This window comes from Nannospalax galili, unplaced genomic scaffold (assembly GCF_000622305.1).
Source record: "Nannospalax galili isolate Female #2095 unplaced genomic scaffold, S.galili_v1.0 scaffold666, whole genome shotgun sequence".
NCBI classification, from domain to species: Eukaryota; Metazoa; Chordata; class Mammalia; order Rodentia; family Spalacidae; genus Nannospalax; species Nannospalax galili.
The window spans coordinates 1,444,123-1,463,285 of NW_008356473.1; the positions used below are offsets into that span (position 1 = coordinate 1,444,123).

General features: G+C 44.9%; 1 protein-coding gene across 1 annotated transcript in view; it reads left to right on the top strand.

The window, feature by feature from the left end:
* Positions 1-19,163, top strand: part of Epb41l4b (erythrocyte membrane protein band 4.1 like 4B) — a 168,510-nt gene that overhangs the window by 75,943 nt on the left and 73,404 nt on the right. The window contains exons 12-15 of the mRNA XM_008854640.3: positions 2,374-2,483; positions 4,865-4,895; positions 8,202-8,235; positions 13,184-13,248. Of these exons, the coding sequence (XP_008852862.1) occupies positions 2,374-2,483; positions 4,865-4,895; positions 8,202-8,235; positions 13,184-13,248 (240 nt within the window). The remainder of the gene's footprint in view (positions 1-2,373; positions 2,484-4,864; positions 4,896-8,201; positions 8,236-13,183; positions 13,249-19,163) is intronic.

Genomic DNA, 19,163 nt, shown 5'->3' on the forward strand with positions numbered 1-19,163 from the left:
TTTGTTTTGTTTTGTTTTTCTGGGTTTGGGGATATTTGTATATTTAATACTTGATATTGGAAATATTTGAGCATTAGGACCCCAAAAGTTTAGGATTGGGTTGCATTTTATTCAGACTTTGGTTAGCCTCTGACATAGAGCTAAGTTATCCAGAACAGTGGCAACTGCCTACATGTAGCTGTTTAAATTCACTCATTTTTTAATACATTTAAAATAGTTCTTTGGGGGTTGGAGAGATTGCAGAAGACCCGGGTTCAGTTCCCAGCACCCACATGGCAGCTAACAACTATCTGTAACTCCAATTCCAGGGGATCCAATGTCCTCTTTTGACCTCTGTGGGCATTACGGGACACAGGTGCACCTACCTACATGCAGGCAATACACTCATACACATAAAGAAATGAGAATAATAAATAAAATATTTTAAAATAAATACAGTTCTTTGATCTCCCTAGCCACACTTCTGGCACTCGGTAGCCACAGTGTAGATAGTGGCTGCCTGCTGAGCAGGGCAGACTCAGCATATGGTGGTGTTGTAGGAGCTTCTGTTGGATAGGGCTACACAGGACTGCCCTAGGGTAGCCACTCTAGTGCTAGAGGCAGCCTTAACAAGGTAGATCGAGTGTCCCCATTCACAAATGATGGCACTAGGCTCAAACTTTCATACAACCTTTAAGTGGGGGTGCAGAAACATTTGGCCTTAGTCTGTTCTTTTTCTCTGTCCCTTCCCTCCTTTTTTTTTGGCTTTCTCTCTCTCTCTCTCTCTCTCTCTCTCTCTCTCTCTCTCTCCCTCTCTCTCTCTCTCTCTGTGTGTGGGGGGGGGTCTCGGGCCTGGCTCAGTAAACATTTGAATCTGAAAAGAGCTTGAAGAAATAGCTTATGCTGATATCTTTGCTCCTGAGTCTAAGACAAGTGCAGGAAAACTCCCTAGACATTGTTAAATATATGGCCTCATTCAAAACCACTGTAATCAGAGTCTGTAGATGTTCATACATGTGTCAGCTTTAAATACATTCCCAGATTTGATTTTTGTGGCACATATATAAATCTCAGTTACAGTATAAAAAACTTGGCTTGGTTTCATAACCTCTGCCCATATATGCCATGTCTCTGAACTGTGTTTAAAATGCCAAAAGAGTTGTTCATTTCAGATTCATCCACTGTGCAAGGATCTCTGTTTAAAGAATGATTTTGTTTGAACGTATTTCTTTTTTTTCGGTCTCTTTTTTTTTTTTTTTTTGAGATAGGGTCTCCCCGTAGCCCCAGCTGGCCCGGAACTCACTTTGTAGACCAGGGTGGCTTTGAACTCACAGAGATCTGCCTGCCTCTGCCTCCCGAGTGCTGGGATTACTTGCGTGCTTTGAATGTATTTCTAAAATGCTCCAAGGAAGCGGGGGGTGGATGAAAGAACAAGTCATTAGGGAAAAAGAATCAAATCACAGGGCCCTTGGAGGACGGAAATGCTAGCACCTCGGAGATTTGAAGATTTGCTCCAGAGTCTGCCGATGTCCTTGTGCGTTTGGAGTCTGGAGGGGAGGGCAGCTGAGGAGAGGGCCAAAGCAGACTTCTCCCTCCTGAGAAGAAATACCCCAGGATTGGCTCAGACCTGGTGCCCTTTGCTTTTCAAGGAGAAATGCAGAAGAAAGGGGAGTTTGAAGATGAGGTTATCTCTTGGAGGCATCTGGAACAGGTGGCAATTGGCTCCTACCGTCTGACAAATCACAAGCCAGTAGCAACTGGATTGGAGCAGTAACGGGTAGATTAAAGAACAGTTGCCCCTCCTGGAAGCTGTAGCTGGCTTCACAGTGGTCTAATCTGGAAAGTCTGGGTGAAGTAAGAACCATTTCCCTTGGTGCATAGCAAGAGAAGCTGATGTTTAGTTAAAGGACCATTCCTAACAAAAAAAGAAAAGAAAGAAAGAAAGAAAGAAAGAAAGAAAGAAAGAAAGAAAGAAAGAAAGAAAGAAAGAAAGAAAGAAAGAAAAGAAAGAAAGATGAGTGATGAGCTAAGTATCTCTACAGTGTGTTCCATGAAAGGTGGTTCTTTGTACTATGAATGAAATCAACATTTTCATAGTCAAGTATTCCAAGTACTCAGACCTGCTTTGTTTATGCAACCAAGTGGTTGTTACTTAAACTGCAGGTTTTGTCCTTTGGTGGAAAGAAATGCCTGCCCCTGTAATATAGCCTAGCTTGGGCCAAAGAGACTTTATTTCCAAATGGAAGCCTTACTTAGTGTGTCTTTACCAGGCAAGTTCATGCTAAGTTGAAATGTACACTAGAGCTCTTGAAAATAAAAAGGTTCACTTGCAAATAGATGTGATATGCTGAGATCGTTATTGATATAACATGCAATCAAATATTTTCTTCCCAGTGGGCGGACGGAATACCAAGCTACACATGGTGCCAGGTTGCGAAGAACCAGCACCTTTGAGAGGAAGCCTAGTAAACGTTACCCATCCCGGCGACATTCCACTTTCAAAGGTACGGTGTTCCTTCTATGTTGGCATTCTACAGTACAGCTTGATGTGTCACATGGCTTGTGGAGGAAATTGTCCTCTGACATTAGAAAGCTGTTGAAAAAGAATCCAGGTGTCTTAGTGGGTAGGACTGAGGCCCCATATTAAAGAATCTTCTACCTGCTATATGTGCTCTCCTGCTTCTCCTTCTTCCTCCTTTTCATGTGCCTCTCTGCTTCTTTTGAACTTGCATCCTCAATAGTGCCACAGGGAAACACCTTCTTTGCCTGTAGAAGGTGCTGCATTCATTCTCCACGGCATGGCCATTTACGGTGGGGGCATCGGGCTTCTGCTAACCAGAGCCGTGAGCACACAAGAATAGGTGCAGAACTTGCAAAGACATAGCTCAGATCCCCATAGCCAATCTAAACATATTCATCTGTGAATGTAGCCAAATTCTGGGATGCTGCTACCCCCCTCCGCAGAACTCCCTGTGCCTCATCTGTCCCTGACAGGGGTGGCTCTCACCTGTGAGGCCTGGAACCAGGACCTGCTCAGCCAGTGAATGAGCACACCAGCTCAATTCTGCTTAAATCCAACCTTCGAATCCTAGGTCGTAGCTCTGCATAGCTCATTTCTCTACACAGATTGCTCTTCCATTCAGCACACCAGGGTTAGCACCGATTTATTTGTTCTTTCACAGAAGGGCCTCTGCACCCTGCCTCCCCAACCCTCCTGTCCTTTGCTTGTTATGACTAGTCTACACATTTTCTTGCATAGCCAGGAGGCAGTGGGCCTCTTTGGAACCCAGTTTCTGTACCTATGCTTTCTAGAATCTTCAGCCTTTGTCCTCCTCTATTTCCTTTATGAACCAACAGCACAGTAACATGCCACTCAAAAAGTCTGAAGTCATTCTCAGCTGCTTTAGGGAGAGAAAATGCCCAGGGGTCAGAAAACATGACCTCGCCTTTGAGAAAGGCCGAGGGATGGGAGTATGTCCAAAGGGGCGAGGCGTTGATGAAGGGTGACTGCAGTATCCAAGGTGTCTGTGGGAGCAGGAGTGAGAACTCATGGAGGGCTGTTGCCTCCCTGAGCAAGATCACACTTGTGTTTGTGAGTGGATGTGCATATTATGTGTTCCATTGAGTTACAGGTGTCCATAAACAGACCAGTATTGGGAAGAGCTTTCCAAAGAGAAAATTTAGAAAGCACTATTTTGAGACAGTAGTGAGTGCCCAGTGCTCATAGGAGTGTGCCGCCAGCACAAGTGGAAGGAACCTCCAGTACCGCTGACCCAGAGGTGGCAGCCTATAGACCAACCCCACGAGATGGCTTGGAGCTCTTCCACACTCCTGATTCTGAGATGCCCTCTCACCCTCTTCTCTGGTCTCTAGATCTTTTTTCTTCTTCCTCCCTTCTTCCCTTTCTCCCTCCTCCCCCCTCCCCTTCTCCTTCCCCCTTCCCCTCTTTCTCTTCTTCCTCCTCCTTCTCCTCCTCTTCCTCCTTCTGCGTTTTACTGATCTTTTCCAGCTACAAGCCTAGCATCTTTTAAAGCAATTCATGATTTTCCCCTGCTGTATTCTTCTTTTTAAAAAGTAAGGAGAATCTGGATGTAGCTCAGTCTGTAGAGTGCTTGCCTAGCATAGATGAAGCTCTCCCTGAGTTCAATCCCAGCTCTGATAAACCAGGGCACTAGTGTACACCTGTAATCCTATAATCCCAGCACTTGGGAGGTGGAGGCAGGAGAATCAGAAGTTTAGAGTCATCCTCACCTGTATACTGAGTTCAAGCCCGCCAGAGCTACATGAAGCCCTGCCTTTTAAGAAAAAGAAAGAAAAAGGAGAAAAAAAGTTAGAGCTGGAGCTACAGCTCAGTGGTAGCAAGGCTGTGGGTTTGGTTCCCAGCATCACACAAAAAAGGGAAATTTTTTAAATGGGGTATGGAGGAATAAATACCATCCTAACCCATGCCCCTTCCATGCAGACTCTACCTCTGCCTCATCAGAGTGTGCCAAGTACCTCAGCACAGATGCATGCTGGTATTTCATCCTTTATCACTGTGTACTGTTTTCCCCCTTCTGCATGCCTGTCGTTTCCATCTCAGGACCATGAGCTCCTCAGGTGCATAGACTCTTGTGGTTGCATCCCAACCTGTCTACATCCCAGTGCACCTGCATCCCAGTGCACCAAGCCCTGGGAACATGCTCTAAGGAATTTCCTGTAGGGGGCAGGGTGACTTAGAGAGAGGGCTTTTAACACCCTCAGGAAAGAAATAGCCACAGCTCCCATCTGTCTAGCTTGAGGTGGGAACTGTTCTCTGATAGAGAGGTTTCTACCAGGTCATTCTCTCTGTGTTGTTACATGGTGAAAGTTACAAGATAGCATAACTATTGTTCTTCCTTTATAGCAAGCAACCCGGTGATTGCTGCTCAGCTCTGGTAAGTGCCCCCAGCCTCCTCCCCAGCACAACTCTGCTTGTCTAATTACCGTGTTTGTTTGCAATGTTGATTTTTTCCTTAATACAGTTAAATCAGAGTGACTCACCTGATAATTCTTTTTTCCTTTTTCTACTGCCTGACTATACCACCCTCCTAGCTTTCAATAAGCACACAACAGAATGTTCCAGGATTGTTTTGTTGCAAAACAGCTGCTCTGTTTGGGTAGCATAGCACTTGGTTGTCACAGTGAATGGTAAGGTGACAGGCATGCAGCACAGGTACTAATGGTACAGCAGGCAGGGGTGGGGATGGAGGGCTGTGCTGTTGAGCAGAGGCTCCACAGGAGCAGGTGCTGGACTTTTCCAGTGACATGCAAGTATTAGGAGACATTAACCACCCTGAAAGACTGGTGAGGTGGCTCAAGGGCGTGTGTTCTGCAAGTCTTAAAACCTAAGTTCAATCCCTGGAAGACATGTAAAGGTGGAAGAGAGAACCAACTTGACAGAGCTGTCCTGTGACCTCCACACATGCATCATGGCACACACACATCCCAATAATGAAAGCAAGCCAGCAAGCAAATAAACCACCACTGGAGTTTCAATCTTGTCACAAATTATTTTCCTGTAGAAACTCCAGCATAGGAGTCTGCAAGCTATCTCTCAAGGGCCAGATCGGAAGTACTTTGGACTCTAGACTGTGATATTTCTTTAAGAACTATTTAGCTCCGTTTTTGCAACACTGAAGTAGCGGTGGCCATTATGTAAATGAATGAGCATGGCTATGGTCTAATAAAACTTTATTCACAAATCATAAGCAGACATATTTGGCCCACGGGCTGAATTAGCTGCCCCTTTCCTAGCATAGGTGTTCCCGATCTTGCCTGTGCATGGTATCATCTGGTGAGCTCTGAAACATGCCCCTTTGGCCAGGTCACCCCTGGGCCAAACAAATCACCTGTGTGCACCTGAGGACTCAGACAATTGTTCTTCAAAGTTTCCCTGATGAGGCTAGTGTGCCATCCAGGTGAGAGCCACTGTCCTGCCCGGCACCTGTCCTTCCACTGTTCTTCCTTTGTAAGTTTGGCCTTGCTAGGGACAGCTGATATGTGAGAGAACCAGACTCTAGGTGCTCGACTCTTGATCTGGGCCAAGGCCTCAAGGCCAATGGGGAGAAGGAAATGGCAAGGACACAGCTATATGCTCTCAGCCTTGAAGACAGGGCACAGGGTTAGGGCTGCTACTCCCCTGGCTCGTATCCTCAGCCCTAGCCAAGGCCTCCCTTTCCATATCAGCCTTCTCAAACCCATCCTGGCCTTAGGCCTTCTACTTCCTGGGCCTCTTTTTTCTTATTTGCAAATAAAGGAGACTGAGCTAGCTCTGTTTTCCCCAACTTTTCTAGCCTATGTTTTGTACCCTTTACTACACTCCCAACCTCAAGCCTGATTTACAGGCTCACCAACAAAACAGACTCAGAGAGCTACTGTAGAAGGCAAGTAGAGAAGGAAGGACTGGGGCCCACCTATTCATTGGCTTCCAGTTCCTTAAGCTCAAAGGTCCCTTCAAGGAACTCCAGGTTGCAGAGAGCAAACCAGCATAGCCTCTGGTTCCAGACTGTGCCTACAGGGTCATTTGGGCCTAGGTCATGCATTCTGCCTCTTGTACCTAATAAAGGGGCAGGAGGGTCCTCTTAAACAGCTGCCCATTGCACCCGTGGTGGGCATTACAGTGTTCTCAAGCGGAGTGGTCATATAGGCATGCCCTGCCTAGTCCCCTGGAAAGCTGGGTCTTTTGCAGGTAGTATTCTTAAAAAGTATTTACATCTTTTTTAGACCATCAGGTCTTGTTTTTAATTCTCTGGGGAATTGTAAACTACAATATTTCTTTGCTGTCTTAGAAAATGATTGTTTTGTTTGTTTGTGTTTCCCTAATAAAGTGACATTTTCCTCTTAGCATCTAGGGGAGATTATATATTGGGAATGAAAACAAATGTAAAAAAAATCTACACACATGCACCAAAAAAGCACCAGTAAACATACCCTTTAGGAACAAATGAGCTAATAACTGCTGTTCACAACTATTCAATTGCTCTTTGCAGGCTGTGGGATCCCAAGCACGTAGAATTGCTGTGGGGACCGTGGATGAAATTGGGCTGGAGGCCGCAGAGGTGCTACCAGAAAAATAGCTCCTTGTAGCACATTTTACCTACCAACTGAGAACCAGCCTAGTCGATCTGGCCCAGAGCCTAACTCCATTACCAGCCCTTTCTGAAAACCAAACACAGAGCCACTTAGACCCCAACAAAACTCAGAACAAAGATACACTCACTCTTGTTGTTGGAGAGGCAATAAACCTTGATTCCAGGCACACCATCCTAGCAACAGTGACTGTCCAATGATCGTTCTGGGGTGTGGGGTTTCTGACAGGTGCTGAGCTTGCATTTTAAACACATCGCCTCTAGCACAAACTAGCTCTGTCAATATAAATATGCATGTATTTCATATCCACATACATATTTAGCAGGCTAGTTCTAATTAAGATACCATCAAAATAGGATCATACTTGAGGAGCTCTGAACTTTCTGGTAGGTCCCCCAGGAGCCAGCTGGGTAGAGGGAAGAAAATAGAATGGGTCTGAGCAGTTGTTGAATCAACCCTGGCTTTGCTGCTGACCGGCTAGTAATCCTCAGTAGGTTTCCTAATTCTGTTAGGCAACTGTTTTTTTGTCTGTGAATTACAGTGGTAGGAAACTTTACTGAACTCATAGCCCTGTTATGTAGATTAAATAATAACAGATGTGAAAGCTCCCAGGACAGAGGCTTGCATGGAGTGAACATTCCACAGTGGTGGCCAGATCAACAATAGTGCCAGGGACCCATGTGTGACCCTCACCCTGGTGCCTGCAGTTGGTGTCTTGAAGTAACTTCTGACTGTCCGCTGGACTCTGCACCAGCACTATGGCTTCCTGGAGCCAGGAGGCTACCCAGCAATGCCAGGGAGGGTCTGAAAAAGGGAACTGAAATTCCTTGATTTGCTCAACTGCAAGGATCTCATTTCTCTTACACAGCTTTGGCATGTTACCGTATTCATACCACCAAGCCCTAAAGTAAGGAATGGAAGTTGGTATTTGTGGTCTTCTTGATTACTTGCCTATATGTTCATGTCAGCATTTAGTAATCAAACAAGAGATAGTGGCTGACCATTCCTATGGAGTAGGTACTATATAGGATTTGCTTATGCTTGTTAAATAGGGCCATCAAATTCTCTTTACAATTGGTAAAGTTACATTTTTCTTTTTCTTTTCTTTTTAGCGCTAAAACAAATCCTGAAGTCCATAATTACCAGGTAAGATGCTGCTTTTAAAGGGTTTCTTAAAGTTTCTCAATTTTCCACAACAAGCAATATGTACTTCATCAGACTTTGAAGAAATAGTAACCATGTTTGGTCGTTCTTTTTTGATTTAGTTTGCTTCTTTTGTTATTTTCTGTTTTTTAGAGAAAACTGTGAGGCAAACCCTTCTCTCCTAACCCTATTTCCTCTTGGTCATCTGGATCTCCTGTTTTTAACCTTGTTAACTGCAGGTGCCAGGGACATATGGTGGTGATGTACTGGGTGGTCAAGCCCAACCTTTTAGTGATGTTCAAGTACATGTTTTTGTAAAAGTATGTCATTGGCCTAGGGAACACGAGTCTCCTGAAAGCACCTCCAGGATATTTTAGTCAACTTTTTGGGAAATGTTGTGTCCATCAATTGCCTTCTTGGATTTGACATGTCCATTGGGAAGATACAGTACTGAGGACTTTTACAAGAAAGACATGTTTGTATGTTTTTTGTCTGTTTTTTTAAAATTTTTATTTTGTGTGTATGCGTGTATTGCCTGCATGTAGGTAAGTGTACCCGTGTCGTGTAATGCCCTTGAAGGTCAGAAGAGGCTGTCGGATCCCCTGGAACTGGAGTTATGGACAGTTGTTAGCTGCCATGTGGGTGCTGGGATTCGAACCCAGGTCTTCTGCAAGAACCACCAGTGTTCTTAACCACTGAGCCATCTCTCCAGCCCCTGTATTTTTTTTTTCAATTCATTGTTTCCCAAGTTATTTGGGCTATTGGTCCTTCCGCCCATAAAATATTAACCTTGCCGCCATCCATTTTCATGGTAAACCCACCAGTAGTGATGGGGCTGGGGTTTTGGGTATTTTGTCAGGCCCATTGCATGCAGGAGCACAGGTTTTCATGCCCAGTGTTGTACCCTTCTACAGCATAGCCAGTCAAGGCCTGTGCCTCCTGCCTGCCCACCTGTTACTGCCAAAGCCCTCGATAGCCCAGTGTGTAGCAAGCCAGCCCCTCCATAGCCGATGTGGCCGGCCCTCTGTGGCCATTCCCAGCCTTCCACGACCTACCCTTGACTTCTCCACATTTATTTCCACCACTGTTCATCACACACTGTGTTGAGCTCACATGGTCTGCAGAGTGGTTGCCCTCGAAGTTCTTCCTGTTATTACTTTGCTAATGCTCATCTGCCTGGAGTTTCTTTGCCTCTTTCCTGTTTGCTACAGTACCTTCCATAGACCTACTCAGAAGCCCCCTTCTCCTGATCTTTTCAGTTGGAAGCTCCAGGGGGATTCAGCCCTGCTGCATGTTAAAACCATCTGGCCAGTGTTCAAAAACAACTAGTCCTTCAGCCTCACCCCTGAAAGGTTGAACAGAAACTCAAGGGGTAGGAACTTGGCATCTGTGGAGCTTCAGAACTCCTAAGGCTCTAATGGGCAGTAGGTGGAGGACTTTGGTTGGTTATGGTTTGTGCTTTACTGCCTGGGTTTGTTTCTCCTTAAAGTCAGTGTCATCATGCCTGATGACTTCTAACTTGGAACCATGTATTAGTCATTTTTTTTCCGTTGCTATAACAAAATAATCAGCACTGCATGCTTTATATAAAGTAAAAGTTCGTTCATCTCATGGTTTGTGTGGTTCAGGAGTATGGCACTGGCCTCCACTCAGCTCTGGTGAGGGCTTTGTGGAAGATGTCATCACAAGAACAGGAGTGTGTATAGAGGGAGAGATCATGGCAGATGGGGAGCCAGCACAAGAGAGGGGCCTGTGTTGATGCTCTCATGGGAACTAACGGGGCTCGTCTTTAAAGGGTAGCTCTCTCAGAGACCAAATCAACTCCCACCAGGCCCTCCCACAGCATCATGTTGTGGACTAAATCTCCAACATGTGAACCCTTGGCAGACAGCTGATATCCAAACTAAAGCAGGGGAATTCTTGTACTGGAGCAGCGTCTAAACATGTATCTCCCAGGTATTTGTACCCTTTGTTTGACCATGAGTGTCATGAACAACAAAGCTATTCTATAATGATTTCTATTTGAGGCATTATTTGAATTATTTCCCTTTCCTGGTCTTTCGTCACTGTAGATATTTCCCTGGATGGGAAAATCCTACTGTTCATTATCCTTATGAGGTTTCCAAAGAACTTAGTGATTAGCTGGGCTCATAGTGGCATACATCTTTAATCTCAGCCCTCAAGAGACAGAGGCAAACAGATATCTGTGAGTGTGAGGCCAACCTGGTCTACATAGGAAGGTTCAGGCCTGCCAGGACTACATAGTGAGACCCTGTCTCCAAAAATTAAAAACAAAACAAAAAAACCCCAACTTGGTGATTACTGGGACTGGAGAGATGGCTTAGTGGTTAAGAGCACTGGCTGCTCTTGCAGAGGACCTGGGTTTAGTTCCCAACACCCACATGGCAGTTAATAACCATTCTTAACTTACAGTTTCAGGGGATCTGAAGCCTTCATGACTTCATGGGCATTGTATGACACAGGTACACTTACATACATGCAGGCAAAACACACACATAAAATATAAAGAAATCAGAGAAAGAACTTGGTGATAAGTGACTCCTGTACCTGAAATCATGTTCCCAGTGTACGGAATGTGGAAACAACTCTTGAGCTTCAGAAGATGAGTAGAAAGGGCTCTGGACCTCGTGGGAGAAGAACCTTTTCCCTCTCTCGCCTTCCTGGGGTTCTTGAGCCTTTTTCTTCACAGGCTGTTTTGTTGAGAGATTTTCAGGTGTAACTGGAATGTTGTAGGGAAAGGGAAAAGCTGCTGATAGGTGATCGGTGCCAAGAAAAGAGAAAGCATGAAGGAAGCAGAGAAGCCCTGCGTGGCACTGTTCTGCCCTCCTCTGCCTCTCTAGCTCATTCTGCTTGTAGTGAACATCCAGGACCATGATTATCTAAATCAGATCTGCAGACATTCTGGGCACAGTACTCTCACATCATTGCCAACTGGAGGCCCCTTGCACTTGCCTAGTCCTAGCGGCCTTGTGTTGGTCTATGAAGGCTTGATTAGACAAGGACTGAGGAGAGTTGTCCTGAGAAGCAGCCTAATGGCATCAGGATGCTGTGGAAGGTTGTCTGGAGGCTGATGTGGCTGCATTATCTCTTTGTTAGTACAGCAAGGTCAGCCAGCTGCAGATGGATGGCTGTGTTCTCCATGACAACTGACAGTTGAGGTGGGATGGCTCTTCACTGTTTGGGACTGTCCCTGGAATTCCAGTAATGCTTAACTTCCCTTTTCACTGTCGTCGTAATAAGCAAAAGTCCACGTGTATTCCCTCTTGTCCCTAGTGCAACATGACATACCTGCCCCAACTGAGACCCACCTGGATTAGCATTAAAATACCCCTTGATGGGGCTGGAGAGATGGCTCAGCGGTTAAGAACACTGTTCTTGTGGAAGATCCAGGTTCGAATCCCAGCACCCACATGGCAGCTGGCAACTGTATGTAACTCCAGTTCCAGGAGATCCGACAGCCTCTTCTGTCCTCCACGGGCATTGGATGACACGGGTGCACTTACCGACATGCAGGTGACACACACACATATATAAAAATAATAAAATATTTTTAAAAAATAAATAAAATACCCCTTGAAAGTTTAGAATGTGAATGGATTATCAGACATACCAAGGAAAATTCTAAAATCTTTTCTTCAGGTCTGTGGATGAGGTACCCACCTCTCTCTGATGAATCTGATATAGGTGTGTTTAAAGACAGAAGAAACTTAGAGCGTTAAGTTGTAGGTTAGTCGTTCTCTTTTGTCATGGAGCCCAGAATTGACTGACTTTGGGCAAATCACCTGAACCCAGCAGCTTTCTGGTACTCCAGGTCAGTGCTCAGATCTTCTTGCAGAAATAACTCTTCTAGTTCCTTCTCCCTATAGCATGTTCTGGAGGTTGGGGGTGCTCAGCTTGCTGACAGGCGCTTTGAAGGAGAAAAGAGAATCTAGTGAAATGCTGAATAGGCGGCGTGAGGGCATCTCAGGGCCATGAAAATTCCATGAAGAGAATTGCCCAGAATTTCTGTAACGGAAAGCAGGCCACTGCTTATTAACTACAGCAGCAGGGGAAAGAGGAGGAGGGGAAAAATAATTAAGAGATTAATGGTGGTGAGATTGTTAGTGACTTTCAAATCAGGGAGGGCCTAATTTGCCCCATAGCAAGTTTAGCCTAGAGAAGCCCCTGGCTTCTGGCAGTGTCTAGGACTTCTGCCCTCTGCAGGCCAGAAGTGGAATGACAGCCGGCTACCCTGCCAGGCCCATCTAGACTTCATCCTGGTCTGTTATTTTACAGTGACCTGACACCCACCCACCTACACCCCCCACCCCCGCAACCCCCATCCATCCGTTCAGTTCCCCTCTGTGTCTCTCCAGTCTCATCAGGATAATCAGGACTCTGGATGGTGTTTTGTTTGGGATAGCATTTTAGAATATTCTTTTTACTGTTTATATGCCCATTGTTCTTGCTTTCTTTAGCCATCCCCATCCAACCCTTGCCTGTGTGCAGATGTAACTGCTATGCTTGGCTGTTGTCATTTCAAAAATAACAAAAGTAGCTTCTGGAGAGAGAAACTGCTCACCCCATCTTTCTGGCATCTGCTTTCTTGAGAGAGATGAATGTTGTCTGTCCCAGACTTGCTGGGTTACCTCCTTCCAGGCAAATGTGATGCCTTGTCTCGTAGCCTCTTCTCTCCTGGCCATCTCTGGAGGTGGCGTTTGGCAAGCCGGGCACAAGGTTCCAGCCCCCCCCCTTCTTGCCCCATTTTTTGTTAGTGAGAGAAACACAATCGTCCTGGGAAAGTTCTAGCCACCCCAGTCAGGCTTGTTTACAGCTTTCCTGTTTAGAGCCCCCTGGGCTCCTGAGGTGGGTGCCACTGCAGGAGAAAGCAGGTGAAGACCATTGAAATCCAAAGGTCACCAAGTAATCAAGTTTGGTGTTTCCTTTCCAGCCTCAGTACCATCCTAACATCCATCCCAGTCAGCCCCGGTGGCGTCCTCACTCTCCAAATGTCAGGTAAGTGCTGGAGCTCATAAAGTCATGCTTTGGGAAGTTCGCCTGTTTTACCAAAAGCCCCCACTCGAAGCTGAAGGAACAACCCCCCTAAGGGGATGGCATGACCATGGCAGAGGTGGATGATTTCCAAAGCAGGAGAAGCCTACTTCACAAAGCCAGTCTTTGTGAAATAACAGTGAATTAGTTTTGTGTTTTTACATCATTCTAACCTCACATATTTGGGGTTTGTATCAGAGATGTTGCTTAAGATTTCTAAGAAACATTTTCTTGTTCTGAGAATTTCTTTTCTTCGAATGTGATTAAAGCTTGGAGATTGCCATTGTATGGATTTTTTTTTCCTTCTTTTTTTTTCCCAAGGATTTTTTTTTCCAGGAATGAGGGCATTTCCTTTGGTGGTAATGGGCCTTTTTCCCCTACTTGGAAGATTAGTAACTATTTTCAGCAAAGGAGAATCACATTTTCATTGTCTCAACTATCGCTTGGAGGTAGTGGTGGGCTTGATTGTGATCCAGTAAAACCTAATTTGCAAAAAAGTAGGATTTGGTGGCTGGAGCCATGGCTCAGTGGTTAAGAATACCAGCTGCATTTGCAAAGGACACAAGTTCAATTCCTAGCACCCACATGGCAGCTAACAATCATCTGTAAACTCCAGTTCCAGGGGCTCTGATGCCCTCTTCTGACCTCTATGGGCATTGCATGACACAGATACACTTACATGCATGTAGGCAATATACTCATACAAATAAAATAAAAATAATAAAATATTTTTTTAAGTAGGATTTGGCCAGGCGTGGTGGCACACACCTTTCATCCCAGCACTCAGGAGACAGAGGCAGGTGAATCTCTGTGAATTCAAGCCCAGCTTGGTCTACATAGTGAGTTTCAGGCCAGCTGGGGCTACGGGGAGACCCTGCCTCAAAAAGACCAAAAACAAAAAGTAGGATTTGGCCTGAGGACTGTCAGTGACTGTTACCTGCCACTCTCCTCCCCAAGTGACTGCACACCTGCCCTGCTGTCTGGAGTCAGGTTAATGGGGGAAAGCAGACATTTCTAAAATTTGCATTTTTTTTTTTTTTATCAATCCTGTTGGCATGTATGTGTCAAGCTATTTCAGAAGCATACTTTGTGAATTCAGTCTGCATCAAGGCCAGGCTCTGAGCCTTGATCCCAGGGAATCAAGTGGTAGAAATAAATGCGCCTTGAGTAAGTTCAATAAAAGTTGGCTGGGGAATTGTGTAACACAGCAGTGCCATTTTACCATTATTAACACTTTGGTATTCATGTAGCATTTTAAAGCAAATTAGATCAGAGGAGTAATAATTCTAAATCTTTGCATATTTCAAAGGTGGTTTATTTTCCAGACACACGATTTCATACCTCACTTTGCCTATTTTGTCTGAGGCCTGGCCTAGCCCAGCTTTTTACCCAGAGGCAACAGTACCCTTCTCAGGTGACCCTGCTGCCCTGCAGCCCTAGCATCCCCTGGGAACCACTTCTCATCCTCACACTAGACCTCCTGTGGCCAAACTCCAGGTGGCACCCTGCATTCTGTGTATTGGTTCATCACTTGTGGCAGATGTTACCCGAAGCTGACACCATGTGCATCAAGTATTTAGGGAACCTTCCCCTTCACCTGGCTTTCCCCTGACTGACACGACTGCCAAACAAACACCCCTTGAGAAGCCATAACTTGGCAGAGACAGAGCTTTCCTCAGCTCCAAAGTTGGTAGCTGGTCACATGAAAGTTTAAAAAAATTCTGAAGTCATCAGTCTGTTCATTTCTATGTGTCCGCCCCCACTCACTGTCTCCCCCACTGTTTCCATTTTATGTGCTTGACCTCACTCATTTCTGAATTGTCTTCCATTCTCCCACTAACCATTCCCTCTGCAAACAAAACAGGCCAGCTTTTCAGGATGAGAGGCCACACTGGAAAGCCTCAGCCAGTGGAGATGACAGCCACTTTGACTATGTCCACGACCAGAACCAGAGGAACTTAGGAGGGACGCACAGTGTCACGTATCGGGACAAGCTCATGACCGCACTTTGAGAGACTGAAGCATCTTACTTCCATTCACCAAAGTGGTGTCGTTGCATTCCATGAGACCCATCCTGGCATCACGTGGATGTTTGTACAAGTGTCTTTAAGGAGTAGTTCTAAGGGGTGCTGTTAGTGTCCATGTAAACATTTGAAGATAACCACCATAGAAAGTCATGATTTACTGTTGACTGCATTCTCAATAAAATGAAGGTAGTTAAAGGCTCAGGAATCATTTTGATATTCTGATCTTAAAACTGGAGTAAAAGTCTTTATCATCTCGCTATGCACCTGATAGTCTTTGTGATTTAACTAATGGCACCAAATAAAAGAGATCTTGGGAAAATAGCATATGATGACATTGTAGGGTGGAGATGTCCAGGGTGCAGGGTCCAGCCTTCACCACTGCGTGACCTTAAATGGATCATTCCCCTCCATTGGTCTCATTTTCCCACCTGAAAATAATTGCCTGGGCTAATTGATTTTCAAGGTCCTTTCTAAGATTCTGTGATTTATTAAAATTTCATTTCTTCTTTAGGCTGAGGACATGCATTCAGACTAACTCCACATAAGGATAACTGTCAGACCCCCTTCTGTAACAGAAGCTCAATAAAGTTTATTAAACTAATCAGATGTTACATAACCCCAGGGAGACTTGGAATTCTGCCTCCTTCAGCGGCTTAGCCAGTTGGATACCGGCCTTGTTGCTAATCTTCGATTGCATAGCATGTTTGGTAGAATTTGCTGCTCAAATCTAAGAATAATTTGTAATACCTTAACGACTGGTGCTGCTACCTTGTATGATTTCAGAAGATGTTGTGAATATACGCTGTTGGAATCGAGGTTGGATTTCACTCTAGACTTCACTCCTTTGAAAAGCAACATGCAGTCAAGACACACTTAGGCACAAATAAGAGCCTGTTGGGCTCATGGGGGTCGTACAAAGCACCCTGTCACACAGGAAGGATGGGCACGGCCCCCTTCTTTTTGTAGAACCCAAAGCAGCATGTTGTTGTTTAGGATGAAACTTGGACCAAAATATTTATTTTCCCCAATTCAGGTAGTACATCAAACCTTTTTTTTTTTTTCTCTCTCTCTCTCAACGGAGAAAAAAATAGGCCTGAGATACTTTTTTGTTTGTGTTTTTGTGCAATCAGTTAATTATTGTACCACCTTTATATGTGTAATTATAATTTGGCCCTTTTGAAGCTTTTGGACATGTGTTAACATCTTTTCTTGATAAGAATCTGACCTCTTTTGGTTCCATGAAAGTCTTCAGGAGGAGGGAGTCCTTCATGTGCTTGCACAGGGAGTTGACCACCTGCCTATAAACTCCCCTTGAGATGTTTGTTTACGGGTGTGTTCCATTTTAGCAGATGTTTTGATTCCCATTATGTGCTGCGTCCAAATAAATGTGTTCTGTGTCTCTTCATCTTACTGGTAACATTTTTATAAATGTGTTTCCAAGGAATAAAGATTGTTCTTACTTTTTCTTTTGGACTCCACCTTCATTCATTGATTCTTCTGCACAGAAGTCTCACTTTGATCTCAGTGATGGCATGGTTGACTCCCGGAAGTCTGAAAGCTAGCCTTCTAGTTAGGTGGTGTGAAGCAAGACTATCCTAGACTTAGGCTGCTCTTAGAACGAGTGGCTTTTATAGGCACCGTGGCTGAGGTGTTTCTTCACCTGGGGCAACTCTGGTAGAGGTTGTAATACCCAGCTACAGTGTTGGACAGAATGAAGTGGTGGCACAGGGTTCCCTTAAGAGTCCCACGGTGAAGGGCGAGTATTTGTCTTGGATACTTTGTGCTTTCTGGCTGTGTCTGTGCCCTTGAAAGATGATCCTCCAATACTCAGTAAAAAGTCTTTCTGCTTAAGCTAATGAGTGGATTCAGTTCACTGCCACCACAAATTCTAACCAGTGCACTTACATAGGCCCTTCTGTTAAATGGAGTGGGCACATCATACCTCAACTCTGGAGCTTTCTGTACTGCACTGGAGAGCTTTGTCCTTAGACCCCTTCTGCTTCCTGTTAGATGTTAGTTTTGTCCAAGGGTCTCGTCTCTACCCACCGCTTTTCTCTCTCACCAGTCTCCTGGAATCTTCTCGTTCTGTCACAACTTCATAATGCTGTTGACTCTGAAAATCATCTTTAACTTGGCTTGTTCATATGAGTTTCTAAACTGACATTTCAACATGGACATCCCATGTACAATGAAAACTTCACATGACCAAAAGAAAAAAAAAATTATCTTTGACATCCACTCCTCCAAACCTGTAACTTTCCTTCTACCTTAATTTCTCCTTGTTGATAGTAAGAATGTACATATCCTCCACTACTCTTCTCTCTTTTATCACTTGTATCCAGGCTGTCGACAGGTCACTCCACTCTGCCTCCTTAGCACTTGAATTGTATTGAAGTTCCTAATGCTGAACTTACAGAAATATCTCTCTTTTTGCTCAGAGATGTCCTTGCTGATCTCCCCAACTCCTGACAAGCTCTTTCTTGTCTTTCTAAAGCGGTATCTGATTGTGTCATTACAGTGCTGGGCATTTTCCATCTGTCCCATTGCTCATCTTTCTGTTGAGACTGCACTATGCAAACCGCATGTCACACTCCTCATGACTATGCCTTTGCAAATGCTGTTCTTTCCGCCTAGAATCCTGTCACTCTTATCTCTTCCCCAACTCCTGCTCAGCCTTCTAGCTTCCACTCAGATGTCATCTTCTCCAGGGACGCTCCTGACAGCCCCCACCTCTGCAAATTGGGTTAATTTCTGTGTTCTGTGTTCTACTACTGTCTCCCCCTTCCACCCCCAAACATGGGAACATTGTACTCACAGCTTTATATTAAAACAGCCTCTCTTGTTCATCTCATTTTGTAGCCTTGTGCTCCTCAGGTACATAGTTTGCCTTTGTTCCCCAGTACCTGACAGATAGCAGATGCTCAATGGGTGTCTGCTCAGAGAATGGATTCATTCTAAAGGGAATATCTAAGCAGGTAACAGGGATATGTTGTCTCTGGGCTTGTCTGAAGGGATCTGATCCACCTAGTCCATATCGGGGTATTACATTTTGAATAGGACATGAACCACCATGTTATATGTGGATTTGGCTTCATTGTGAACATACTATGCAATGTGCCAACAGTGTTCTCATTTGAAGCATTGGTATAATATCGAACGGGGCAGAGGACCAAGTAGCCATCTGACATTGGAAGCCCCATTAGGTTGATAGTGATCTACTGTAACACAGAGGGGTTAATGGCCAATTTCACGCTCCACCTCACTTCACTTTATCTTGACTACTTTGCAAGGTGGGTGGTAGCCTGCTGTCACCAGTGGGGAAGTTCAGGGCTAGCGTTTAGCCAAGCAATGTATACATGTCCTGTAGCAGGTAAGTGCCAGGCTCTCTGCTCTAATGCCTCATGATCGTCATTCTCCATCGCCACACTGTTGATAGACATCTCAGCCAGACCATTAGATTATAGTGCAGTTTACTACACGGAAGTCTAGCTGCTGACAAGACAGCCACCCTTCTGCACCCAACAACCTAGTAACCCTGTCCACCTCCATCACTACCATCAGTGGGCTAGTAACTGTCCATACCCTTGCCCACCAGGGGCTAAGAACATTGGCCATAACCAAGGTTATAATAACCCTCATCCTGTGGCCCTGAGTGGTCTAGTAGCTCTCTCCACAGCTCACCACCACAGACTGATAATCTCTCCATGACAGCTTCACTTATTTTCATTTTAAAGGAGCAGAGAGAATTATTGAAACCTCCTTATTTGAGATGTCCTCCTCCTTCGTTCCCAAGAATTCATAAGATAATTTTTTGAAGCATCAGCTTGCCAGCAAAATCAAACTCACTTTTCC